This window comes from Nuphar pumila, unplaced genomic scaffold (assembly GCF_984573655.1).
Source record: "Nuphar pumila unplaced genomic scaffold, dmNupPumi1.hap1.1 HAP1_SCAFFOLD_86, whole genome shotgun sequence".
Lineage (NCBI taxonomy): Eukaryota > Viridiplantae > Streptophyta > Magnoliopsida > Nymphaeales > Nymphaeaceae > Nuphar > Nuphar pumila.
The window spans coordinates 17158-44890 of NW_028323174.1; the positions used below are offsets into that span (position 1 = coordinate 17158).

The 27733-nt window shown below is 51.9% G+C and overlaps 2 protein-coding genes across 2 annotated transcripts; one reads left to right on the forward strand and one right to left on the reverse strand.

Moving 5' to 3' along the window:
• Positions 1-8690: 8690 nt before the first annotated feature.
• LOC149811270 (RNA polymerase II C-terminal domain phosphatase-like 3) lies at positions 8691-10842 on the reverse strand. The gene is made up of 4 exons (XM_089993989.1): positions 10452-10842; positions 9635-9966; positions 9199-9461; positions 8691-8847 (listed from the first exon to the last, which is right to left on the reverse strand). Exons 1-4 carry the CDS (start codon positions 10840-10842, stop codon positions 8691-8693), a joined length of 1143 nt encoding a protein of 380 aa, XP_089850115.1.
• A 12714-nt stretch (positions 10843-23556) lies between these two features.
• LOC149811271 (ABC transporter F family member 4-like) lies at positions 23557-26693 on the forward strand. Its single transcript, XM_089993990.1, has 4 exons — positions 23557-23964; positions 24315-24673; positions 25087-25431; positions 25886-26693. The coding sequence occupies exons 1-4, from the start codon at positions 23557-23559 to the stop codon at positions 26691-26693; spliced, it is 1920 nt and encodes a 639-aa protein (XP_089850116.1).
• Positions 26694-27733: the final 1040 nt, after the last annotated feature.

The following is a 27733-nucleotide window of genomic DNA, read 5'->3' on the forward strand; positions in this document are numbered from 1 at the left end:
TCCAGGCATTTTTGCTGGGATTGTACTTGTACAGCTCATTGTACATGGTCACCTTCTTCGTGCTGTTGTCCAGGAGCTCTCCCCCAAAGATCACGATCTCTTCGCTCTTCTGCACGACTCCTAGCCCTGTCAGCCTTTCGACACATACGACAGTGCGGCGTTTTTGCATGCCAGACCTTGTTTGCAACAAGGTAAAGCGGTAAAGGTTCACCAGTCTGATTAAAAAAGAGAGATGCCGAATTCCCCCATCAGCAAAACGATCTGTTCCCCTGAATTTGATCAATGCATGGTCCGTGACAACATCCACATCTCTCCCAATCAAATCCATGAGATATATCTCATGGAAAATATCAGTACACACAGATTCATAACTACCAAGACAACCACCGTCAATGGTGACAGATAAATTACAACCAAGGCCCTTTGTTTCGGGCAATCTGAATTGCTAAGCCCAATCGACACAGCCTGTCAGCGATAAGTACCTGGTTGCCGTCGGGTTGAAAAACGCATGATGTCCTGGGTCCAGGGGGCGGAGCATCCTGTGTGATGGTCACAGCCGACTTTCGCCGTGCGCTCCCGGTCCAACTGCGCGAGGATGGCATCAACATCATCCTCTCCACCTGTCCCTTGCTTCTTGGCCCTCCTGCACGCACCCTTGTGCATGAGGTGCACCTTCTAAGTCCGTATGTACCTAAAGTTCCCCTCGTTCGGACTGATTCATAGACATGCAGCAGAAATAACACATACAAGTCCTGTGAGTGGTGGTGAGAAACCCTGCAGTACCATCCCCACCATGAGACGATGTTATCAAGACATGCCTGCGTTCGTCCACATGGTACCTCCCTCGAAGTTTTTTTGCACTGCGTACCTGTCTTGCTTCTCAGCGTTTGCTTGGGTCTTTTTTTCTGTCTTTGCTGCTCCTTGGCCAGCCACTGCACCTTTATTTTTCTTCCTTTGTCTCGACCACTGCCCATGGTGATTGCGCAGGGACTAACAGACTACTAAAGATACCCTTGCCGTTTGCAATGTGTCAAAGAAAAGAAGATTACCACGTACTGTGTCCAGCTAGATGTCGAGTCACACGATGACGCCGCCGCAAGCTCAGACAATAGCATGGCAAGTCAATCCTGAACTCCAGAAGCGATCACTTCACGGATTTTGATAAGCGTATGCAGTTCATACGCGCAGCAGAACCTGCAAAATGATTAGGGGTCAGATGCAGCCATCGGGACATAGGACAATCGAGATGTGTCGGAATGCCTGACTCAAGAGCACTCCTGAGGCTAAGCTGAAAGGAGGCAAACTCCTTAAAGCTGTAGGTAGTGCATACATGACAGCTATCTTCAATCGCCGTTTTCAACTTTATGTGTCTGTTCATTGGTTGCCACAGCATTGCACAAATATGATGAGCAAAACAATGATGAAGCACTTCCGTGTTCCACAATTTTCATCAAAGTATAGAGCAAGCGCACGAGTTTCTCGAGGAAATATGCTGAGGACTCGAGCACCATCCCTGTCCATGGACCAGATAACACATAATACAGTCCAAGCCGCGATATTCGACACGAAAGTGGACGAATTCCAATTACCCTTGCCATGGAAATTGAAGAACGTCTCGAGAAGATTGTGAGGTCCGCGCCGCAGGTAAGCGGTGGGTATCGGGCCATCGACGTTGGGGTCAGGTAAGGTCGCGGGCGCCCCTATAGCCACATCATTTCCCCTCCTGCACATCCTCAACTCAATGGGAATTCGATGTATGTCCATCTGCTGTCATGATAAAGATGGACTGGCCGTGGAAGTAAGGGCTTTGAGTAGCTGACAAGCGTGTTCAGCCAACACACATGGCGCATTCGTTGACGGCAAGGGTGAATATTGAATATCCCCACTCGATTCCCATTGTTATCGCATCTCGGCCTCTTTTGAATCTTTTGAGGCCTCCTCTTGTCACTCCGGCGGTATTTGGGAAGTCGATTGACAAAGTTTCCCGTCCCGCCATTCACGCAACCGTCACTCTTTGGAACCAGGTGGACAATCTTCGGCTGCACCGACCAATGTGCAGCGAACTCGCGGTCACATCATGTGTGATCATCGATTACTTGTTCATTGATAAGTTCCTACCGCCATTCTTGCAACTGTCACTCTTTGGAACTAGGTGTCCTGCACTGATTGATGCGCAGCCACCTCGTGTTCAAATCATGTGTTGTCATCGAGTGCTTAATCCTTGATAAGCTCCTACCGCCATTCATGCGACCGTCACTCTTCGGAACTAGGTGGAAAATCTTGTCTTTCATTGATTCGTGCGCAGCCAACTCATCAAGTGCTTGCGATTGAATAGCTATTGCATGAGACATGTTTGACTTGTGGTCCGGCATTGTGCAGAGGGCGACAGAAGTTGTTGTACAAGCCCATGCTTGACTCATTTCCCTGCATGCCTATGTGGGGAATGCACGTCGTATACTGGGCTCTCTAGATTGTCTATCTGTCTGATTGTGGGTCTGTTGTTTCCTTCAGTCTAGAGTGTGGTTGAGCATGTTATACAGCAACAGGTCGCTACTTCATCTGGGCCTAGTAGCCGGATCCCGATGTAACATAGCTGTAGAAATGCACGTTCACACAACGTCTTTTGAGGCTGCGTCAGCCGAGAACGATGCACGCGCACTTAACCAGCTCCCGACATACAGGGACAGGCTGCCTCATCTCACACATCCTAGCCGCGGGATGGTCAGATGTGCTTGCGGTTGACCTCTCCCCAAAAATGCTCGACGCCTTGGGAAGAAGTTCCCACCTTCGTCCACAGTTGGAAACGAGGGCGGCGTTCGCACCTGGCTGGGTGACTTCAGCGAACTGCCGGCCCACCAAGGGCGCGCGCACGCAGTTTTCATGAACGCTGTCTTTGGCAATGTGAGCGACCAACATGAGGCATTACTGAACAGTATCTTCCTGTTGCAGCCGGAGGGTGTGGTCGTTATTTCCCACCCGTTGGGTACGTCCATCTCTCTTCCGTGTTGTCAACAAAGTGACAGTGATCCACGGAATCCTCGATGCTTGGTCCTAGAAGAACACGTGCTTGATTCAAGCAAAATTCAATGACGTCCACACAAGATGCGCTTCTCATGTCTTTTGCCAAGTAACGCATGACAAGTCAAGAGCACGCACCACATGAGTTGTTGTGGCTTACAGGACGCAAGTGGCATGATGGGCTGCATGCCACATCGCCCTCGATGTGTCCTCACCCCCTCCCGGACCGAGGAGGCCTAGAGACCCTTATCTCTGATCTGCCCCTCGAGATCGTTAGCTTTCTAGATGAGCCAAACCTTTACTGCGCAGTCTTGAAGATCCCCGCGCATTATGCGTTCCCAGGGGCACCATTGAAGCTCAAGGTGTGCACACCGCCCTGCCCGTGGCTGATTCTCCTGTGTGGTTGTTTTCTGGCCGGTTATCATCCTGGGTGTAAATATGTGATTGTACGTGTTAAATTTGGTAACCCCGCCCTTGAGCTCCTTGCTCAGCCGGTTGTTTATCGTGCATTCCTGTTTCCATACTCTGTATCACAATTATGAGTCTACGCTGTGTCACTGGTTTTGTGTCTGCCAGGCAGAACATGTTGTGGTGCCGTGTGCAGCCTGCAGCGCGACAACGAGGGTCATGAAGCATCAGTGTTACATACATCGTGCGCCCAAGGGAGCCGTGCCACCATCTGATAGATGACACAAAGATCCTGCCAGCTGAGGCAAGCATACCTGGATCAGCCTGACTTATTAGTGTAGCTATACTCAAGGTGTTGGTTCTATGTGCAGGGCGCAGTTTGTCAGTGGATTCAAGCGAGGAAGCAAGGAGATGGGGCTTCCCACTGCAAACATCGCTCCGGGGGCCCGCTCGAGCAGCAACTCAAGAGTGTGCCTCGAGGAGTGTACTTTGGATGGGCCAAAGTTGATGGAGCCTTCTACGATGCAGACGGCAGAGTGATTAAAATGGTCATGAACGTGGGGATCAGGCCAACCATTCAGGACGGCTCCAATATGACCGTACGTTCCTTCGTACTGACATGCCACGCCACCAGTCCTTTCGCAGAAGTTGCGTGCACACACTCCTTTTGTGTGCACCACCTGCAATATCGACGAGGCTTATGATGCGGAAAAATGTGACGTGATGATGTCCTACTGATGCATCCATCGAGCAGCCCATAGCATGGCACTGCCTTGCTACACTTCCATTGCATCATGATCAGGTTCTATCTAATCAAGGCATTGTGCCCTGTCATGTGCCTGCCATGTTAAGCATCTTTGGCTTCAGTGTCGTCCGCCAGATCAGAAGACGACCTTGTTTGGTGACGGTGCAAGCTTGATATGGGATGTGTTCAGTATTTAGCCCTCTGTGGCATGTACGGATGCCCGTGCCAAGCCCTGTACTCAGGTGGTGGTGTGATGCAGGTTGAGGCGCACATTCTTCACAAGTTTGCCGAGGACTTCTATGGCAAGGAGCTTCGGGTGATTGCAACAGGCTTCATCCGCCCCGAGAAGCGCATGGCTTCGCTCCATGACTTGATGCTCGCATCAGGATGGACATAGGAATTGCCTCCAGTCAGCTGGAATGTGAGGCATGCTTGGCATTGAAAAAAGATGCCTTCTTTGATTGAAGTCATTCAGGTGAAGAAGGTATCCTTCTCAATGCAAGGCATGTCTCACTGTGTAGTCGACGTCTGGAGGCGATTCCAATATCCATCCTGATGTGATCAGGAAGCGAGGCCAGGCGTCTCTTGGGGCGAATGAAGCTGCTTCAGGTTCCTGCATAGATGTTCTCGTGCAGCAAGTCCCTGCCTGATCAGATGCAACATGCTCCCTGTGTGTGAGGAGGCACATGTGATGTTTGTTTTGGGGTCACCTGTCACCTTTTGCCAAAATGACAACATCAGCTCATTTTGTGTCCAGGCCTGTGGTGTTTAGAACTTCGCCTTCTTTTGATACCGTAATGTAACAATTGAGAAAGGCAAAAGGAAAACAGTATGGCTTGCTTGTCCCATTGTAGATCAGAATCTGTCTTTCGACAGCTCACAGCCGAGCCTCGGCCCGAGTCCGGCCGAGTCACTTTGGACGTTCCGATACTGACAGCATCTCCTAGTCTAGGACCAAGATAACACTGTAATCTGCGTGTTACATACATTGCGCTTGCCGGAATTCAATGGATGACTTGCCACACTCGCATGCCTTTTTCTTACCTGTTCCATACATTATCATCGCTGTCCCTCGCCTGCCTTGTGTATCTACTACCATTAAGTTGCACGGCAACCTTGCAATGGGTGGCCAAGTGTCAAGGAGGATGTAACGAAGACCGCAGGCGTAAAGGATACTTCGTATCTTCCACCATTGGGTCCACTCAAAGTGGTACGCAATGCAACTCGATCACATGTCGCCTCACGCGTGTCACGAGGTCCTCATCTATGTGCTCACAGGGCATCGACGACATAGCTCATTTAAAATCTGATCCACGCTTTTCGATGTGCTTTTTCTGTGCATTGGTGCCTATAAGCTTGTACATCTATCTCGAGATGCGAGGTGCCAGATCCTTGAACCCTGATGTCGTGTAAGACATCACAAGAGGAGCGTTCAATGACGGGCCGTGGATGCCACCTTTTACTCCACATGCAGAACTTCCAGTCAAAATATTGCTGACGCTCCCAGATCATGCCACGTTGAGCAATTTTGCTTGAGTATTGTACATCGCACTCCACAATCACAACGGCATCTTCTCGAGCCACAGTGCACCTGACTCGATCATTTGTGCAGATCAAGATTTCATACGCATGCTGCTGATGTGCAGTCACCATTCAATTGAAGGGTAGCTCAGGAGGATACAACATGATATGTCATGTTGCAATTCGTGCAGGGAAACCCGGTTGTGTACTTTGATGTTAGCTTGGGGAGGGGTGGAGATGCTACAAGTAGTTTGGGCCGCATTGTGATGGAGCTGAAGGCAGATGCTGTTCCCAAAACGGCAGAAAAACTTCAGGCAGTTGTGCCTAGCAGCGCCTGGCTCAGGATATGCAAAACTCCATCTTTCATCGTGTCATTCCCAACTTCATGTGCCAGGTAAGGTTGCAGCAAAGACTCGAACCATGTTCATCTAATCCTGTTAGGATCAGACGTACCAGGTACAAAAATCTAAACAATTGTGGACCCATTCTGTGCCAGGCCAAATGTCCCCTCGAGCCTAGAGCTTGTATGTGTCTTGAGGCTGTGTCCCTGATACGTTGTTCGGGATGCTTAGTGGCCCACAGCACTGTGATAATGTCATCATGCGGTTCCAACCAAGCTGAAGGTACATCACAGATCGGAAGTCCTCGGCGCTTTGACACAGAGGTGCCCCATTTGAAAGTGTCGTGCTGGCCAACGGCAGTGTGCCTTCTCAGGCGCTGTCTCTCGCAAATCTGCATGTGTGGATTAGGTAGGGCGTTTTTCAAGTACTTTGGAGGTGCCAATGGTGGTGCTGTAAAAAGTACATCAGCATCACCTGTCTTGACGGTCTTCAGGTTGCCTGTCTACAGCATGCGCTAAAATAGCGCTCACAAGGATCCGTTGGCATGTCTCCTGCGAGCTGAGGTGTGCTCGAACAACGCAGGGGTGGTGACTTCACGAATGGGAATGGAACAGGGGGGCGAAGCATCTATGGCAACAAGTTTGCGGACGAGAACTTCAGCCTGGCGCACCTCGGCCCTGGCATCTTGTCGATGGCTAATGCCGGGCCCAACACCAACGGCTCGCAGTTCTTCCTCTGCACCAAGAGTACCCCATGGCTGGACTACAAGCACGTGGTCTTTGGCCAGGTGATTGAGGGCTACGAGGTGGTCAAGGCCATCGAACTTGTCGGCAGCAGCAGCGGTGCTACTGCTTTCGAGGTTGTCGTCTCAGCTTGTGGCGAAATGTCTTATGACGCAGGTGCGTGGCTGTTCGTGTGCTGTTTCACTGCTAGTCGCCTTAATGGTCTGAACAAAATGCATGCGTGTTGAATCACGTTTCGTCCTGGGTCAAGAAGTGCTGATGTAGATGGACAATTCTGCTGTTGGAAGTGATGTGGAGGTACCCATAGGCATGACGACGGGCTTTGGTACCGAACGCTGCATACTGGCCTCATTCAGAAGAAGCCCGAAAACCGGTGTGTCTGAGTAAGCAGCGGTCTGTGGTGGAGGAGACTGAAAGGATTTAGGAATGTAGGTTCTGTTGCAAATATGGTGTTCAAGTACATGTTGGAGGAGGTAGAAACTCACGGTTGTGCGACTTGTCTTGTGGTGAGGTTTGTTTGATGACTGGGCATGAGTGTCCACTGACTCATCCGTAATGCAGATCGGGCTTTTAACGGGGGCAGTGGCAAGCCTTACGCCGTAAATGAATGATGCAAGTCGGTGTCCCAAACGGGGTACGTGTGAGAAATGTGACCGCTAAACACTCTCGTGGCTTGCAGCCAAGGCCAGCGTCCCTTCGACTGCGACAGGCGCCCAGCGGCCGGTTGAAGCGCATGCTCGTACGCTTGGCGGGCCTGCTGTGGTTGCCCAGCGACCACTTATGTTGTTGCGGCGCATGTCATACCGGACCCCCACGCCGAGCTGCTATGCCGTGTGTGTCAGCCTCGCGTATTGCTTGCGTCAAGTTTTGATCTTATCTGCCTTATCACGGTGGCTGTGTGTAGAAACACAGAGTCATCGGTTTTTTGGTGGACATTGGCAATTTTTCGGCAGACACGCCAGTCAGTTTTTCTTGCTGCTGACTCTTGACTGTATGCATCTATCATACTTGCAGAACATGATGGTGTTGCTTATGACGCAGTTGCTCCATCTTACAGGCAGCTGTGACAGGACCAGTGTAATGTTTCCCAGCACGATTTTTAGGCTCTCATTATAAGATGCTAGTTTCAACTTGCATGACAGGGCTTCAGTCAACTATGCAGCAGACCCGTGTTGGGCAGTATCCAGGCTTGCACGCGGAAACCTGCAAGCCAGAATGATATTCCCGGCGTTGCGCCGGGAGCTAGCGTGCGCCAGAATATAGCACCAAGACTCAAACTGAAAGCTATCCCCTACAATCAATATTTGATATTAAATGCAAACTGAAGTGAAGTAGGCAACCTGCATGATGGGCACATACGCTTGCATACGCCCCTGTACATGTTACAGCTTTGTGTTACCGTAGTGATTTGGATGGTCGCGCATCTCGCAAGACAACTTAGAGGCACCTATAGGTATATTTAATCCTAGTATATTCATCTAATTCGGCTCACATATCCCGAACAATAACTGTCACGCTGTCCAAATCACTAACTACGGTATGGCACTTGCTGACACGATGGGTCACTTTCCAATGGGAAAGGCAGCAATCACAGGGTGCAAACGCATTTGCACCACTGCCGTACTCCGGCTCTGTCCAAAACGACATGATGGGGAAAGACTTTGATATCAAATACGGCCTCCCAAATACATTTCGTAAAAGGTGGTCCCTTGAGCCCCAGCTACAGGCCGTCTTGAGCGATACACCCTTGTGAGATGCTACGTTTGCGATAAGACACAAATAGGTGAGACATCGTAAGTGCAAGCTTTCATATCGTTGAAACCATTAGACGACCGCCCATGGCTACTGTCCTGACATGTTTGAAATTTGCCAAACAAACTGCATTGCCTTCAAAAAGGGCGAGTTTTGCCCTTCTTACTGCATGAGCGTAGACATGGCTTTGGGCCTGTTTGATACGCCACCGCCAGCAGCAGCAACAGCGGCAAGGTCGGCAAGTTGAACATTCTTCATGTATTGCATGCCATCACCGTCATTGGGAGCAGGATGCAGAGACTCGTCAACTCTCCTCCACCTGCAGCGTTGTCCACAGCCTTTCAAGTAGCATGTCATCATCATGCGTACAACAACGATGCGCAACCACGAGGTGACTCTGGTTTGCACGCCGCTTGCCAGTCATACATCATCAACACACCGAATGAAATCTTTGCAGCCATACTAGTCCTACACAGCAACCTGCAATGATGATGATAATGGGGTGATTTCGTCCTTGGTTGTCTTTGGATTGAGCCGTTGTTCTTGCTCTTATCCATGTAATGTAATGATGGGGGTAATCATGTTTTGATGACTGCATTCCCTATCTCCAGCAGGGCATTGTCTTGCGGGTGGACAGCTCAACATGACGCTTTGCGTTCTTGATGCAGACATGTGAGTGAATGCATGGACATCCCCTGGTGAGATCGGTAGGCCAGGGACGCACTGGAAGAAGCAGGCAGCCAACCAAGACGGGTGAACGACATGGAGGCCGCGCTTGAGGGCCTGCTGAACCTTGTCAGTTTGCGTGGCCAAGGCCACCACGTGAGTGGTCTCGTCGTCAAGGGACCACGTGCAGCGAGCCCCTAGCTGCTGTGCCATGGCCCAGAGAGGATGAGGCGGGGCATCGCCTTTCTGCTGCGCTAAAGGAATCACCTGCATTTCAATGCAATTGGACGTCAGGCGTTTGAGACTGTGAATCCTGCAGCACATTTTCATTCCCAAGTTCTTGGAGTCGCCAGTGTTCGTGTGGATGCGGTAGTGTTGTAAAAGGATACATCGTCATCATCATGGCAACAGGAAACGCACATTGCGTTGTGAGCACACACCTTACTGAAGACAACAACACAGCCCTGCAGTATTTCCCGGCGCATGGCTGCTAGAAGGGTCCGGGCATCACGTGCGTCTAGAGAAGCACGATCATCAGGTCCCCCCATCGCAGATGACTCAGCGGCGCCATCGCGAGATGCGCTGGCATAGAAGCGTCGATGCAGCTCTTTCAGGACGTCTAGAATCTGCCGGAGCTGCCCCGCCTGTGCGGTTTCATCGCGGCGCTGGCGCAGGAGTGACGCTGTGGGGGGCGCGGTGCGTTCGGGACTTGGCGGGAAGTAGTGGTACCTCTCCACTTGCATTATGTTCTGGCTGCACTCGCCCCATACCGCTGCGCAGAGAATTGTCAGTCAAGGAGTGAAAATGGCAATGGAGAGCATGCACATGCAGTGCCAGACCAGGGCCAGTGATGCTTTCATCGACTAGATCTATGCCTTCCTTGCAGGGTTGGAGGCCAATAACATCACACGTCATTTCAGGATTGCGATGAGTCAGGCTGGTCCACGTACGCTTGCTTTGGATGATGATAACGGTAGAACTTGGGGTTGCCAATGTCCGTGTGGATACAGCACTGTTGTCAAATAGGCTTTATTATCAACATGCATCCACCAGTCTGATGGGGGACGTCAACCTTCAAGGTATCACACTGTTCTCGTTGCGACAGACGGCACGGTGATTCAACTCGGTGATATTTCCAATGGAATTTCAACCAGGAACACTTTAGACATTGTTGCAGGGGTCAGCAGGGTTAGCGTGGGAGTTTGCATGTCTCGGTCTCCAAGCAGTCAACCTACAGGAGTCAAGTAAAGGGCGCACAGACAGTGTCGTCCACGATGAGAACCATGTCCTCTGCGCCCAGCAGAAGGCGGAGGTCTTTCTGGCGCTCGTTGAGCGAGTCATTGCGGCTGATGATCTTGTTCTTGAACATCTGTCCGGATCGGTCCAGCAGCGACGCCATTTCGTGAGCGTACACCCGGTCACCCATGGTGTACACGTGCAGGTCGTACAGCTCTTCCAGCTCCTTCAGCAGCTCGTGCACTCCCGGCCGCAGCTTCGTCCACAGGCCCCGGTGCGGCAGGTGGAAGAGCAAGCGCTGCGAGTCCTCAACGGACGCGGCCTGCTCCTGCGCCTCTTTCAGCGCGTCGCGGTCCTGCAACACACCTACTCCTGGCCGCCAGTTGCTTTGCTGGTCTGCCGTCTGATGCATGTGCGCCAGTGATCAACGCATACACAGTGCCTCACATCGTCGCAAGTACATACACGTCCGGCAATGGGTAAAGTGCGCGGAGATGAGTGTGCATGATTGCGACGATATTGAAAAGATGTTGTAAGCAGATACATCATCAGCATTGCTGACTCTGATGGGGCGATGCTGGCCACCTACCCACCGTTCGTCATGAACAGTGCAACTCATTCCAGCTAGCGGATACTGACGGGGGAAAAATGCTAACGAGCCTGGCAAAGCGCCCAGCCACGTAGATGCATCATGCAGCAATGGAACAGCTTGTGTGTGCGGCAAGGCTTGAGCTGGCAGCTCGACTCACAGGCGCACCTCAAGTTCAAGGCGCACATCTGCTTTAGAGTTGAGCAGAGTGTGGTCAAGGTCGAGCACAAGCATGAGCTTTCTAGACTCCACCAGCGCGGCCTTCACGCGCTGCCCAGCGCGCGCGGCGTCGTCCGCGGATATCTGGATTCCCCCCCCCATGTATGACACCTTCATGAGCTTTGCGGACTGGCTCGCTGCCGGCCCTGCCAACTGCACTGCATGTCCTGCAGGCAGCGAGTCCGCATGCTTTCGCTTCCCTTTTGTGGCCGCTGCACGGATCGCGTGCAGCTCCCTCTGCTCACGATCAAACACGGCTGGCTCAGTCAGCTCGTCCGATGGCAACTCGCTGCCACACCTGCAAAAAGGTCGATCGCTTAGGACTTGCCCACGTTCCATCATCTGCCGCGGCATTCCCATCTGAGAACTCTGTGGTATCAGGTTGCTGCATATGCAGATCATGATGCCAGCCTGGATATTGTATTAATCACGTACGTCACACACACAACCCTGACGAGGAAGACACCCCAGCTGGGACATGGCTGAAATTCTGTACCGCAACAGCCTAGCACGCGTGGCGCATTAAAATACGGAGAGTCGCACTTGACACAGAGGTTGCCGTATCTGACGGGATGCGAGCACGCGGCTGGAGTGAGTACACTGGCCTGTTGATGGGACGCCACCCGTTCCATCTGGGCATGCGTGGTATCAGATACATTTTCCGGGCTTGCGGAACCTGTCACTATCTGTTCCCTGCTCTCTCCTTCAGCTACATGCTCTGCCATTGCATCTTCGATTTCGTCTGAGAGCCCAGAAAGACCAGACATGGTTGTTGGCGCTTCGGTGTCGCGTGGGGCGCGAGGGCACGGGCACCACGTGCCACCCCCCTGATCTAGTCGGACGTTGGGCTGGTAATAACCTTGACTTGCTGCGGATTCTGAGCTTCGCCTTGCGACTGTGCGCCAAACAATTCCACTAACTTTGCGTTGTACATGATCTCGTCGCGGACGAGACCTGCCTTCATTTTCTGCAAGCACGGAGTGTGAGTGAAAGGCTGCATGGAGTTCAATAAAATACGTCTCTATGGACGGATTTCACAGATGCAGCCAATGGTAGGTCTAAGAAGAGTATGCAGGCGAAGTCGCGCACGCAAAGCAAAGCACAGATGCAGGCTATTGGCCGACAGCCTATATGTACCCCTTTGAGGCAAGGCCTGCGAAGGCAGATTCCTGAATGCGCACTTCTTGAATCGTCCAAGTAGACTATCATAATGAATTTAAGGTTTACCAGTGACGTTGCAGCTTCGTCGAATGCCGCTCATTCGCTACACGACGTCGGCACAGCCTCTGTGCCTTTTATCATCTGACAAAACCAAGAGGAGTTAGAGCGTTGCCTCCCGTTCATATCTTTGATTGTAGTGTATGGCAAATATAGTGAGCGCTGCACCGACGGAGATGAAAGCTAACGTCCAGGAAGCCCTCTTACTCATGTGTGCCTGTACGTGTGCGTGAGACACGATCACTGCATCTGCAGACGTTCCCCGGGCGTTCAAGAAAGACAAGATGCCGCACAAATGCTTGTTAATTGATACGGAACAGCACCGTAGCTAACGTGATGAGAGACTATTCGCTGCGCCAAACTTTCACGACAGCGAGTCTTCGACAGAAGCGACTTGCTTCATGTGGTCTCGAGAGAAAAACTTCGTATCCAGTGTGTGAAACATGTCACCTTAATCGGAGGATACAAAGACTGTGACACAGACTTCACTAGCAGATCCTCAGGGACCCTGTCAGGGTTGTCCGACTCAGGAATGAGTGGGTGAACGGTCAACTGGCCACGTTTTGTTTTCACCCTAGTCCTTCCAAAACCTTGGCAAAGCAGGACTAACGCCTGATCTAGTGGACTACCACTATGTCTTTGGCCAGTGCTTGGACTTCTTTTCATTTGCATTGCATGCAGCTCACAAGAGTGTTTTCGATCCCTGGTTAAAGTGGATGCGGTAGTCTGTTCGCGTGTACTTCTCTGTTCAGCATGGCTCGTTACGACAGGGCGATTACAGTTTTCTCTCCGGATGGTCATTTGTACGTGTCTATGAGCCGTGTTCCTGCCATCCCGAGATGCTGTGTAGCTTACGTTTACTCTTCGTGTGTATCTACAGGTTTCAAGTTGAGTATGCTTTGGAAGCGGTGAGCAAGGGGTCATTAGCCGTGGGCGTGCGAGGAGAAGATTGCATTGTGTTGGGTACGTTGTGTCGGAGGAGCTGGTCTACCGCTTGCATTGCATGCTGCATGCATCTGACCTCGGTTGTTCTGTAGGTGCCGAGAAGAAGTCCGCAACCAAACTGCAGGAGGCCCGAACTGTGAGGAAGATCGTTCACATCGACGAGCACGTTTGTTTAGCATTCTCTGGGTTGACAGCGGACGCACGTGTTTTGATAGATAAAGCCAGAGTGGAGGCACAGAGCTTCAGGCTCACTTTCGATGAAGACATTGCAGTGGAGTACTTGACAAAGTACATCGCCCAAGTCCAGCAGAAGTACACCCAAAGTGGTGGTGTACGGCCTTTCGGCATCTCCACTTTGGTTGTCGGGTTTGATGCAGAGGGTACACCACAGCTCTACCAGACTGACCCATCTGGCATATATTCGTGTTGGAAGGCCAATGCCATCGGCAGGAATTCAAAAACGGTACGTGAAGACTATACACATCTTTTTGTACTGGAGTACAGTGCTTGCTACTGATAATACTTGTTGCATGTGAGGCTGCAGCCTTTTCACGTTCCAGTGCAACACTTAAACAAGTCATTGCAAAGCACTGAGATTCTGCCATCTAGAGTGAAAACATATTTGACCACAGATGGCAGAAATGCAGAGATGTCATTCAAAGTGCACGTTTTGTGGTAGAACAGTGAGAAACGCATTTTGCTGTCAGCTCCATGTGCCCATGTATCCCATATGTGATGCTAGCACACTGTGGTGACAACGTGCTTATGAAATTGTCAAAAAGCTTGCAGAGGCAGTACATTGACTCTAGTGACCAGCCGCGCACATCAGTCATCAGCAAAAGTTCCAGCGGAAGCAAGTGGCAGAATGTTTGCTGGTGACCAAAGACCCGGCTGGTATTCCTGAAGCATGTTCTGCGCTCTGCTGTTGCATATCTCGTGTTTCACTCACATCGCCCACCTGGTGTTCCCACTGAATTTCTGACGTTGTCTACCTGTCTTAGGCATGACCATTTGCCCTGCAGATTCGCGAGTACTTGGAAAAGAATTACAAGGAACTGGCAGGGCATGAGGCAATCAAGCTGTGTGTGAAAGCTCTCATGGAAACCGTTGAAGCAAGCGGCAAGACTGTGGAGGTCATGGTCATGGAGAAGACAGGTCTTCGTGTCTTGACGGACGAAGAAGTGGATGCATGCGTGAAAGAGCTGGAGGATGACGCCCTTGCTGCTGAAGCCTCGCGCAAGACACAAGCCGACAGTTAATCTTGACCCGAGCATGACAGAGCACAATACGGTCCTGCTGTCAGCGTCGTAGCAGTTTTGCTACATCCTAGGATGCTGACCCTTTTGGCTGTGTGGGTTGTCAGTGACCCATTCGCTTGCATTTGCCGTGTGACTGCGATATGTGTCGTCTTTGCATGCAGCAACTTGCTGTGCATGCAGGCATGAGCTATTAGAGAGTGGAACGGTGGTGTCTGACTAGTTTCATCGAATTCGTGGCAGACATGCTTGGATATGCATCCTGGTCTGTTAATTCGAGTCATGATCATGAGCACACCTTCATAACTGGATAGAGCTGCGCATCCAGCCGTGCAATCTTATAAACATACTGCACACATAAAATTGTTAAAGTTGCTCTATCGGGCTGTATGCGGTTGGGCATGGGGTAACAGGAGCAACGAATTGCTCACTAGTATCGTAACCGCATGGAGGACAGGCACGCCAAATCACGACCCTTTGAATCCAACGAGGTAATTTCTGCCACATTCCTCTTTCTGTGATCATGTGAACGTTTGCGCGTGGGAGATAAAGTTCTCTTCTTGGTGTAGTATTAGGATGATCCAGTACGTGGCGTTTGTCGTTGACAACGGATGCTTACATTTGCTAGAAGTTGACCGCCCATGTCATGTCAGGCTATGCCAAAGCTTATTGTGTATCATAATTCTCATCTCTACCATATCAGTAGGATTTGATGCTTGATGCGTCGACCAGTTTGCGCTTGTGCTACTGCCACAGCAGCTAACCGTCACGCGAATAAATGTGCACGTTTCCAGCGTTGGGATCACTGACCAGTAGCTAGATTACGAGATAATGTTTGATTGTCAAAAGAAAGCATGGCAAACTTAAACGGCAGTTTCAGATATCTTGTGCCGCCCTGTTGGTGCTGAAACTGCAAGAGTTGCGCCTAAGAATAGGAGGCGTCGCTGGAACCTCTCAAAATAGATGCGCCAGTACGAAGAACCTGGAAGTACGAATGTACATACTCGTTTGCCACTCACGGTTGAACTTCAGGCTGAACTCTCGGTTCAGCAAGTCGGGGACAGGGCTCGTCGCCGGTACCGGTGGCTCAGGCTCGTCGGTAAATCTTGAACTATGTAAGCGCCAGTACCGAATCTCGATGTGGAATCGCCTTGCAGAGATGACACAGAGGCGTCCGATCTAACCTTCATAATTTTTTGGGTGCTCAAGTCGGCCTACTTCTCCTCACGGCCAAAAATGCGCAAGTCATGAATGCAGCAATTGATAGTTCGGGAAGAACGGCACAAACATGCTTGAAATACAATGAGTACTCACGTATGGAATCGGATGCTAGCATGCGAATGTCGAACATCAACAGCTGGAAGAGGAGGAGCGACTGGTTTGACCAGAGCGCGTGTCGGATGTGTTCCTTGTCATGCACTGCATGCCAGGCTAGCCCCTGTTATTGCCAAGCTACTACGCTAGCTGATCCTCTCAGATAACCCACTCCCAGGCCCGAAGCATCTTCTGAGTTCATAGTAATTTAACGGAATTCAGAGAGTGCCTCGCACTCAGCCTCATACTTAGGAACACTACTTCATATGGCACATACTCAATTGCGTGATGGCGTTTGCCGAGTCGTGTACACAACGGCACATCAGCACCTGCCTCGGCCTTGCAAGGTGAAAGGTGAACAGGCCTTCCAGCATCTGCGTTTGTTCACATCTCACCCTTGAGTTGAAGCTTGCAGGCATTCCTCGAGCACCTGGACAACGACTTGAAGGAATGGGTTGATCCAGCGCTCCCCCCCAATACAGGGGATGAGGGAAATGGCGAGGTACTGAGCCACTCAAAAACGGGTGCACCTAGCAGCTGATGCTCTGCCTGGTCGGTGTCACGTTCGAAATACACGTAGCTGCAAAATACGTGTGGCTGCAAGGAATAGATGCCGGTACTTTGTGCCATCCAATCCCACCATTGTATAGCAGCCGTCTGTTACACCAATGAGGCCTTGTTTCATGCCTTCCTTCACACCGTGTCCACTCATTGTGCTATGAGCCGTTGCATGTTCAAGCTTCACACTCTCATCGGGGCGCTGTTCTGTTCCCAAGCCCGTGGAGGACCTTACAATAGGCAAATTCTCATTCTCAAGTAGTCATTGGAGTTGCCAATGTCCATGTGGATGCGATAATGTTGGTAAAACGTACATCATCATCATAACACATAGATAACATCAATAAGTAGTCATCCAAGTGATCGCGTTCGAAGCAGTACAGCTCATTAAACATAATTTTAACGGCAATCATAAGTCATCATGACATCACATATACAGGAAGTAGTCAACAAGCAACTTTCATACATCATCATCATTCTTACAGCACTCATAACCAGCTATCTCATGACAGCACAGTATCCTGAATGGCTGACAGACGAGGCAGATGTGAGTCATGCAGCTGCTGATGATCTTGCCAGGCATACTTAGATGTAGCAAACTTGAGGCGCGAGATCAGCTCTGGCTGTCTCGCCCTGTTTTCCCGTACCCCAGTATCCGCTTGCATGCATAATCGGATTATCAATTGTCAACGCCGCCTTCTTTGGGCTGGCTGATCTCTTTTCTTTTCTTTCTTCTTGATGTAGCAAACTCTCAGTACATGAGGTACGTTCATCAGCAGTCACACCATCAGGTGATGATCATGCCCTTTGAGGCATGCTGAGCACCTAGCTGATTGGTGGCATGGGCAGGTCGCGCAGGGTTCCAGAAAAGTGGGCGGCCCCCAAACTACGATGTCGGTGCGGCGCCGGTGCGCAGAAGAAATCAATGACCGCATGATGGCTTCATCCAGCTTTCCCGATGATAGACAAAGCGACGAAAGCTGGCGGATACGAGGCGTCCACCACGGAGGAAGGCACGACATGACAAACCTCACGCTTCAGAAAATCGAGGAGGACGCCGAGGCGTACGTGAGGAGCGTGCAGCGGAACCTCAGATCGGGGCTCAAGAGCCTTCACCGACGTGAACCGCTGCTTGGAGATTCTTCGGGTTCCAGTCTCGACGGCTCGCCACGAGGCAGCCACACCATGGACTTGCAGCCCGATGGCGAAGTTGCGAACGGGTTTCCTTTTGGCGGTGGCTCGTCGCAGCATGGTCAGCCTGCAAGAGCAGACCGAAGACGCTACGATGGTGCTGGAGAGTCGAAGAAGGCCGAAAGCAAGGCGAGCACTGGCTTTGGGTCATCGGCTGTCCGGTTTGTGTCAGCCTGACGGCGAAAGATACACTGCTGTCTAACATCATGTTGAGTCTGCCCAGAGCATATCTAGTTAACATGTGCATATTGAATCCAGCATACCAATGCTACAACCTCGTTCTTCACGCTCACAGCTCGATCATGCCCAAGTCTGGATGGCTTAGCACATGACCCACTGTCGAACAGTCATGAGTCAAAAGTCAGAGTCCTCACCGATATACATTCAATATGCTCCGCATGTCACCTCCTCACATCTCGGAGGTCTCATGTCAAGGAATCCGCAAGACTGGTCATAAAGAATCTACTGCACAATTTTGAATATGCAGCTAGCATTATGATGATGCTACATCGATGTTGCATGTTTCTGCAGCATGACTAGGTGATTCTCTCAAACTAGATCTTACCCATTGTTAATTAATCTCAGCGTTGTGCAGCTAGCTCATGGACTTTAATGAATGGTTTGTGAGCGAAGGCCTAGCATAACCACGCTCTATGACTTTCCAGACCTAGGACTTGTGCTGTGCAGGAAAGTGGCAAGTTCCGACGTGACGCCGCGAGGACCTTTTGCAGCATCTAAACCAGTCCCCATTCAAGACACTGGTTTGGATGCTGCCAAGCATGGCAACTCAAAAGCCGCGAAGCATGCCAGCCATGATCATGGCGTGCTGTCTGGCGAAGCCAAGGATGCCCATTCATCTGTGCTACATGCCGGTATGTCCATGCGGGGTGCTCCTTGTGTCCAGCTGCTCACACTTCTGTCCACACAGTTTGAGCAAGCCTTAAACCTTGACCTTTCATGATCAGAGAATGCTTTGATCGAAGCAACCAGATCACATGGCAGTGCACACGTTCAGGACCCTTAAGGGTAGATGATTGTTCAGAGTGACATCATAGGAGTCATTCGTTATGGGTTGCGTTGTTGTGGGAGTTGACAGCGGTGTGTCCTGCGCTTGCAGGCACCAAGGGAAATGGAAAACATGGAGCAGAGGAGGGTAAGGACAAGATCAGCAGCATGCTGCAGAATCACCCACGGAAGACAAGAACAAGTACCTCTGAAGCAAGGGGGAACAAAGAGCAGGCGCATGAAGCTGTCACAAGCTCGATATGCAGTAGCTTCCAGGGCATGGAACTGAACAGAGGACCTGATGACAAGAGTTCTGGAGGGGTGGTGCAGTCTGGTGTAAGCGAGGATGATTCCAAGATTAAGACAGGTGCTGACTGGCAAACAGAAACGAACATGGCTGATGCATGCGGGGTAGCCGCAAACGGCTACTCCGCACCTGAGGACGCTGAAGACGCAGGAGGTGGGGTAGGCAGTGGAAGCGGTCAAGGCAGGGAGGGCGGGGAGAGAGGGGAGGGACAAGAGGAGGGGGAGCAGGGGGGCGGGGGAGGTGGGGAGGAGGGACGAGTACCAACGGAAGGAGTCCACGAGATTGAAAAGCAAACGACGGAAGACCGACACTATCAGGGCAAGGAACCAACACCACGAGTCACCTGCACTGCTGATGAGTCGGCTCTGCTGGGCGCTCGTCCCATTCACACCGCTGCGGCTACCGACGGCTCCCGCGGCCGAGAGACATCTGTGCGCGTTGGTCATCCGGCGGCTCAGGGTGTTCGGGTCGGGGCTGATCGAATCACCCGGGCCTCTTCGAGCTTCAACGCCCCAATGTGTACCCCTGCCGGAAGTAGGGGAGCAACACCTTCAGAGGCTGCACTTGCGTTTCCCATGCCACTTGCTGCTGAAAAACCTGACGGGTGGCTGGAATGGATGATCAGTAATGCAGGTTCGTCACCCCCCTGGATACTGTGCTGTGATGGGGGCGCTCTGATGACACACAGATCGTTTCTTGCTGGTTGATTGCAATTTTTGAGAGACAAACACTATGTAGATGATGATGCATGATGGCCAACTTGAACCTCACACTTTGCGCTGATATCATCGTGAGCTGCCTGGACACATGCGATACTGCTTGCTACTGGCATAGGCATTTCCATGCATGGTTGCGCCAGGCCCAGAACCCTTTGTCTACGGCACTCTCATGCTTAGACATCTGATCCAGTGAAGCCCTGTTGCAGCATTTTGACTGGGTGATTTGTGGATCTAGATGCCGAAAAAGTGTAAATGCTGGGGACAGAAACGGGGGATTCAACCCCCGTCTTTCCATTCCGGAGAGTGAACAAGCAGCTGGGAGCAATGTGAATACAACTAGACGCATGCCTGCAGAGTACGGTGAAAAGCTGGTCAGGAATGAGAAGGTGGACACCAATCGTGCTGTGATGCATGCACGCCCTGTCAGCCGTCTGCAGTTGGCAAGAGAGCGCTACACAAGCCCTGCAGCGCATCGCAGGAATGCGCCCCACCCGCCGGGCACACAGAGCCGCAAGACAATGTCAGGGAGGGCCTCCACCGAGGCCATGACGCCCCCGACCCTACGCACTGCATACCGTGGAGTCTCCAGCCGCCCCCTTACACCAGGAGCTGATGCGGAGGCAGTTTGTCAAGCTCCGGTTGGCGCAATTGTCATCGTGGAGCACAGCGGAATGCAGCCAAAGCCCCTTGCAAGCGGGCCCCTTGCACCTCCAGCACGTCCCTCCCGAAGAGGGACCACGCTGAGTCATCACCCTTGCAAACCACAAGCTGGCCGTGCACATGAAGACTCAGCAATGCGGTGCCGCACGCTGTCGAGCTTGCATCACGCAGACGCAGCACCTTGTGTTAGTACATCTCTGCCGTACATGGACAGCATCTATGCACCATTCACTGCGGCGGGCAAATGCAGGACGTCGTATAGTCAGCCTTTGCTTAACGCCAGCACTGACGCTCCTTGCTATTCTGCCACCTCCAGTGCGGCGCTCGACGGCCACAGGTCGGTTCTGTTCAATCGTGACGAGGCACAGCGTACGAAGGACGAGCTGCAAATGGCGCACTTGCCAAGAGACAACGTCACGCCTGCAGAGTGGACAACATCAGCACATACATCTGCTCCTTTCAGGCTGCCAGGCAGTCTGGGCTCGTCGCAAGAGGCACGCGTGCTGCGCCAACAATTGTCACGCAGCCAGCCAGGGCTCCATGACTCACTAATCTCTCCTCAAGACATTAGAAGGCCGTCCTGGCAACAATGCGGCCGCGAACAGACTGACTTTGCAGGTGGTACCGCGTACCAGGCACCAGGCGCTGTGCAAATGTACTCTGCCTCTACTCAGCGCCCTCGATCAGAGACCTCAGGCATGCGACGCACTAATGAGTACATCCTGTCACACTCCTGTTCTGAGCGCACTGACCACCCTGCCGATGCCTTGCTCCGGTCACACAAGCTGGTGCCGCGCTTTGATCCCATGGCGCCGTTTGCACGCAATCGTTTGGGAAGGTGTACTGCGCCTGAGGGGCACATGGGTCCAACTGAAAGCCAGCCAGCAGACACATCTATCGATGAACGACAAAGTGACTTCAGGCTGCCGTCATGGCGCTGGACTCCGGTGGTGCCATCTAAGCTTCCTTCAGAGCACGCCATGGGCACATGCCACATCGATGCGAGCCTGGAAAGGCATCACGCCTCAGAGCTGCACGCCCCGGTGAAGCGTCGAACTACCGTGACTTGCGGTTTGCCAGCGGGCCCAGCTTCACGGCGCCTTTCGTTGAACAAAGGACAGTGAACGGCATGCGAGTGATAGCTGCCTGTACCTCATCACCTCATCAACCCACTGCTTCCCAATCTGGTGGTACTCTCGTTTGCATGCGACAAACCCTGAATCCTGATACACGTAATGTGGTGGTGTCCTGGATACTTGATACGCATTGCAATTGTGGCATATGTTGGTGTGCCATGTCCTTGCATGTGGCATCAGGTGACACATTTGACAGCAAGCCTTCCAGGCGCTTGTTTATAGTGGCATGTATGGGCTCCCATTGCCTCCCGGTGCACAGTTTGCTGCGAAGTGCCACTTGCACTTGCTTGTGGTGCCATGTGTACGTGGTCGAAGGCCCAAGGAGTCTGGCTTGATAGCCGATGGGTGTAGTAATTTATTAACGCAGTGCTATGGTGCCCATGCGCTTGGTTTTTTCATCCAAATTTATTGGATGTCGCACTACAGATTTTTTGAGTTGCTGGTTGCGGAAAATGTAAGCAGAAGTCTCACAGTCATCATGCATGGCCAGGTGATTCATTGTCCCGCGCTTTCCCACAGATTGCGCCAACACTGCTGTCTACCCTGACAGGGCTCACTCGGCGTATCCCAATGAAACGTGCAACGGCTTGACCCGCGCGGTTGATAAGCGTGAAAGGGATGGGCGGCATTTCATCCATCGTGGTAATGCGCGCAAAAGCGACTCGTAAGGTCTATGAATTGCAGTGGGTAGAAGACAGGTTCGGAGCAAAGGAGCACCAAGGGTCATGGCGAAGGACGACAAGAAAGAGAAGAGGGACAAAGAGGGGAAGGATGCCAAAAAGGACAAGGATAAGAAGGAGAATAAGAGCAAGGACAAGGACAAGTCTGCAATGTGCGCCTGCACCCTGTCGTGCCTTTGTCGAGGAAACACCATGTTGTGCAAGAAAAGTACACTGCTTACTGGTGTGCATCCCATTGCAGGACGGACAAAACAGACAAGAAGGACAAGAAGGTGTCAAAGGAGAAACAGCCAGAACCAGGGCCGTCCCGTCCACCACCTCGAAAACTGAAGCAGCCCTTGCCCGAGCCGAGTAAATCCGATTACCTGGCTGGTATGGATTTGCCATCTAGCGACGATGAAGAGGAAGAGCGGGAGGTCATTGAGCGTGAGGAGAAGAACTTGGATGTGCAGGTGCGCATGGCTCCATTGTGCTGCCGTCGCACCCTACGTTTCTTGAGAGACAGCTGCGCCTCGTCCCACTTTGTTGCTACGAGCCGAGGTGCTGAGAGCCAGTAACACTTTGAGATTGCAAGAAGATGTCAACTCTTTCTTGGGTCTTCAGATGACGCAACAATGCGAACCCACACCCTGAACTTCAACATACTAGTAAGCTTGTTGCCACTTGACGCGTGGAGTTGCGCTCAGCTTTCATGCTGGATGACCTGGATATGGTGCAATGTCATGGTGCATGATTGCTTTTCGAATTCAAGTGACGACAAGGGTTCTTGGCAAACGATCCCCCTTACACAGCCAAGATGCATGACCCTGATGGATGTCCAGGGAGGCTGTTGTGCGGGCTAATCGAGCCAGCTTCATATGGTTCAAGTTGTATTTGCACGTTCGCATTTCGAATCACTCGTGTGCTGCTCAAGTTCATCACTTTCTGTTGATTTGTGACTCTGGGCGTACACAAGTCCGTGATATGGTCTGATGTTAAAACGCGCTGGACTTAGCCAGCTAAAAAGCCCAAGACATCCAGGTCAAGCAGCTGCCTGAAGGGAGGAGACCGCCTGGCAACTTTTTTCCGTTGTCACTTGGATTTGGAAATCAGGCAGGTGAAAGTTTACAGAAAAAGTGTGCACCACATCCGGGTCATCCAGCGTGACAGCTAAGCGCAAGTCCACGCTCAGAGCTGTTTGTCGCTCCAAATGACAAAGCTCTATATTGGGCTGTACAAGTTGCCCCATATATCGAGAAGTGTCTGGGATTGTGCCCATGCACAGAGCAAATGTAAATGGCGTGCTCTCCCTCCTGGCATCGAACCAGTGCATCATCACCACACTGCCTCATGCAGATATCGTACAAGGAGGCAAAGAAGATCGCAGAGAAGGAGCGGAAAGCAAAGGAGCGGGCCCTGGCGCTCAAGCGCGAGGCGCTGGTGGACGACGACAATGTTTTCGACGTTGCTTTTGAGGGAATGGGGGACGAGCGCACAGCAGCGCACGAGAACGCGACCGATGTGAAGGTGCACAACCTCACTGTGCGTGCCAAGGGGAAGCTGCTACTCGAGAAGACGGAGGTGACAATCGTGGCAGGGCGCCGCTACGGCCTGGCCGGTCCAAACGGCAAAGGGAAGTCCACGCTGTTGCGCTTGCTAGCCCGCCGCCAGATCCCTGTGCCGGAGAACATCGATATCATGCTTGTCGAGCAGGAGGTTCAGGCTGACGATCGCAGCGCGCTTGAAGCCGTCGTCCAGGTATGTTTCAATTACCCGTGCTGGCGCGGTCAGATGGAGTGTTTTGTAGAGTGTCTTGGCATTGTGCGGGCGTTTGCGGAACCTGAGTGTCCGTGCTTTATTGTGTTGTCACATGGCAGACGTACGTTACACAGGTTTTTATAGCAAGCCATGTTGCATGGCCTTTTTGGTTCTACGTGCAAGGGGAAGGTGATGCGTAGCACACTGTCTGCGCCATTAACGTTTTGGCGTAACTCTTGCAACACCGTCATAATCGCTGTGTTCGCCCCTTATGCTTGAAGTCCTTGTGTGACGGGTGTGAGCTTAGAGCTGATGCGAGGTGAAAAGTGAGCAAACAACGTGCGCTGTAGGCAGACTTCAAGCTGATGGAATTGAGGGAGCAAGCCCGAGAGCTTGAGGAGAAGATGAAGGACGAGAACCTTCCAGAAGATGAGGCAGCAGAGCTGGGCGCAGACCTCACAGAGGTGTACGACGAGCTGGAGGTGGCGGGAAACTCGACGGCGGAAGCGCGGGCCAGCCGCATTCTGCACGGCCTCGGCTTCGATGACAAGATGCGGGCTCGCTCGACGAAGAGCTTCTCGGGGGGTTGGCGCATGCGGATCTCGCTCGCCCGCGCCCTCTATGCCTCGCCCACGCTCCTGCTGCTCGACGAGCCTACCAACCATCTGGACCTTCGCGCCGTGCTGTGGCTTGAGGAATACTTGTGCCGGTATGCACTTGTTGCTCATCATTTGTCATTCATTGTCCCTCGTTATGCGTGTGTCTTCGTCCCAGGATGTATCGCAACTGTGTGCGTTGGCTGTATGTTTGTGCACTGATGAATTGGTCGTGTTGGGACGTGGACTGGGTGAACCCTTTCCCACCGCTTATAAGTGCTAATCTGGTGGGCACTACACAGTTGAAATCGTCCCTGGAATTCGATGCTTGGAAGGTCATTGTCCAAGGGGTCTTTTAAAACATCTAACACAGGAGATGGTGTTGTGCATCAGCAAGTGACGAAGCTGCTAGCATGTAGTCATGTGAGCTCGGGGGGGGAAAGTGCACTCTAGCATCAAAGATGGTCAGCATGACACTGAATACGGGAGCAATTGATGTCCAGTCATCCATTCAACGATTGTACAGGTATAAGAAGACGCTCGTGGTGGTGTCGCATGACCGAGGTTTCTTGAATGAGGTCACCACAGACATCATCCATCTGCATGACCTTGGGCTCCAGTATTACCGAGGCAACTTTGCCAGCTTTGAAGAAATGTACGAGCAACGGAGGCGAGCACAGAACAAGGAATTCGACAAGTACGAGAAGCACCTGAAGAATGCAGCGCAGGGTGGCAACAAAGAGAAGCAGCGTGATCAGACAAAGAAGATTGAGCGCAACCAAGCGAAAGCGCAGCAGAAGGGTGGGGGCAAAAAGGGCAACAAGGGCTTTATGGAGGATGATGACACTGATGCCACTGCCAAGCCTCGGAAGTACGCTGTTCTAGGCAACGATTCATGGGGCATGTTTGGCTCTGTGTTTCAGGCCTTACTCTGTAGTTTGGGCTGCTTACCTGTAGACAGACGTTTACAGCTTGTCCCGTACCGACTGGCAACTAACTTTCAAAGTTTCAAAAGCTCTCAAAGAGTTTGCAAAATGTCGCGAGTAAAGAATTGCAGACGTTCATCAGCCCTTTAACTGTCGGTTGAAGAAACGATGTCGCCATACATGATTAGAACAAGACAAGCATCCCTGTGTGTAGTGTGCTGGCCCCATGTTGGACACGCAAGTCTGCAGTTGCCGTGTGCAAGTTGATTGTGATGCAAGCTTGTGGTTCAAGCTTCGGTAGATTGCCGCAGGACGACACCTGCACCGGCATTCCAATGCTTGTTAGCAGCATGGAGTGTTCGGTTGCTGTGCTTGTTTGACAGGACACCTTTTGTGCAGGTGGAACGATTACCAAGTCAACTTCAAGTTTCCGGATCCAACGGAGCTCCCCACCACTCAGCTGCTCCAGCTCATCGATGCAGACTTCAAGTATGCGGGGCGAGACGATTTTGGCATGTTCAACATGAACATTGGCATCGGCATGGGCTCCAGGGTGTGCATCGTGGGGCCGAATGGAGCAGGTAAATCAACGCTCATGAACCTGCTAGCTGGCGACCTTGAGCCAACGACAGGCGAGGCCAGGAAAAGCATCAAGCTTCGCGTGGGTCGCTATGCCCAGCATTTTGTCGACGCACTTGAGATGGACGACACCCCGGTAGAATACTTGATGCGCACGTACGGCCACATGCGCAAGGCAGACGACACAGAGCTCAAGGAGTATGACATCCGTGCAATGCTCGGGAAGTTCGGGTTGTCCGGCCACCACCACCACCAGCCGATCATCAAGCTGTCAGGTGGCCAGAAGGCTCGTGTTGTCTTTGTTGCGATCGCGCTCACGCAGCCGCATATCCTACTGCTCGATGAGCCCACTAATCACTTGGACATGCAGTCAATCGACGCGCTGTGCGATGCAGTCACGGCGTTCCCTGGCGGTGTGGTGGTCATTTCTCATGACTCCACGCTGCTCGATGCACTTTGCAGCGACGAGGAGCGCTCGGAAGTGTGGATTGTTGAGAACGGCGCTGTCAAGAAGTGGCACAGTGACTTTGCTGACTACAGGGATTCACTGGTGTCCGAGATCAAGAGCGAGCTCGATGAGGACGATCGCAACTTTAAGCCTGTCAATGAGACTGTGCTGTTGCTTTAGAATGCACGTGCAAAGTTATTATCATTTGCATTGTCATGCGTGCATCTCACATTGCAAAAGGTCATCACTTTCCACGCATATGTGTTGCAGATCTTGTGCATGCTCTTTGGCTCTTCATTACGTTGTTGTCTTGCTACATACTTGTCGAGCGCACCCTCTATCGAGGCTTAAACCGTTCTGTGCGCCAGGAGTGGTGAGCTGCTTGCCATCGAAGCCCACTGCTGAAGCAAACCAACGATTTGGTGAACCCTTTACCGACCATTGTCTGTGGTGCGCAGTTGGGAGATGCTCACACCACCTGTGTTCACTGTATGGTGGATGGTTTGATTATGTGGTCCAAGTTTATTGATTTTGAAGGTGGTTGGTGATTGGGACATGCAAGGCGCTTTACTGGCATCTTCATTGGCATAGGTATGTGTTGGGTTGAGTTATTCCCTTTGCATGTGGGATGGTCTGGGTGATAACATTTTTTATGAAACCCACAGTAGTACAGGCGATGACTGTCCGTAAGTGGTTTAGAAGAGACGTCAAAGTGTTGGCCGATGCTCTGGCTTGCTTGCAGTGGCATTGTCTTCCTCAGTACATGCACATGCTTGAGTTGCAGCATATGGTCCAACAATAAGCAAAACAGTGCAGCGAAACTACAAGCACGCACCAATTACAGTGGACATTGTCGAAACCTGCAACATAGACTCATTTGAAAGCTCTACTTATGGCTGCACAGGTGTGCCAGATGCACGCAGACCGCACGAGACACAAAGCAAATTTCAATCACGTGCCAAGTGAGCACATTTAATTCTGTATGATACAACAGTGACGCCTCAAGTTGATACCATGGATATATGGCCTTGCATGACGTGGTTTTCAAGAGGCATTTAGGTGCCGCGAAAGCCGGACTCGAGCAATTCAACAACCTGATCTTGGGTGAGGGGAGCCGCCACTTGCCTCTTGTTTGCGCCACCCCGGTTGCGGACCTTCTTGCCACGGCGAGCAGCGGGAGGAGCAGCGGCGGGGGGGGCCGACTGCATGGACCGCTGGCT

Excerpts from the sequence above, each read along its gene's own strand:
- LOC149811270 (XM_089993989.1), bottom strand. The coding sequence starts at position 10,842 with ATGCATCAGACGGCAGACCAGCAAAGCAACTGGCGGCCAGGAGTAGGT. Across the intron at positions 9,967-10,451 it reads CATCGTGGACGACACTGTCT|CGGTATGGGGCGAGTGCAGC; the intron begins GTGCGCCCTTTA and ends TTCTCTGCGCAG. Across the intron at positions 9,462-9,634 it reads GTGTTGTTGTCTTCAGTAAG|GTGATTCCTTTAGCGCAGCA; the intron begins GTGTGTGCTCAC and ends ATTGAAATGCAG.
- LOC149811271 (XM_089993990.1), top strand. The coding sequence starts at position 23,557 with ATGCAGATATCGTACAAGGAGGCAAAGAAGATCGCAGAGAAGGAGCGG. Across the intron at positions 24,674-25,086 it reads CTTGAGGAATACTTGTGCCG|GTATAAGAAGACGCTCGTGG; the intron begins GTATGCACTTGT and ends ACGATTGTACAG. Across the intron at positions 25,432-25,885 it reads GCCACTGCCAAGCCTCGGAA|GTGGAACGATTACCAAGTCA; the intron begins GTACGCTGTTCT and ends CCTTTTGTGCAG.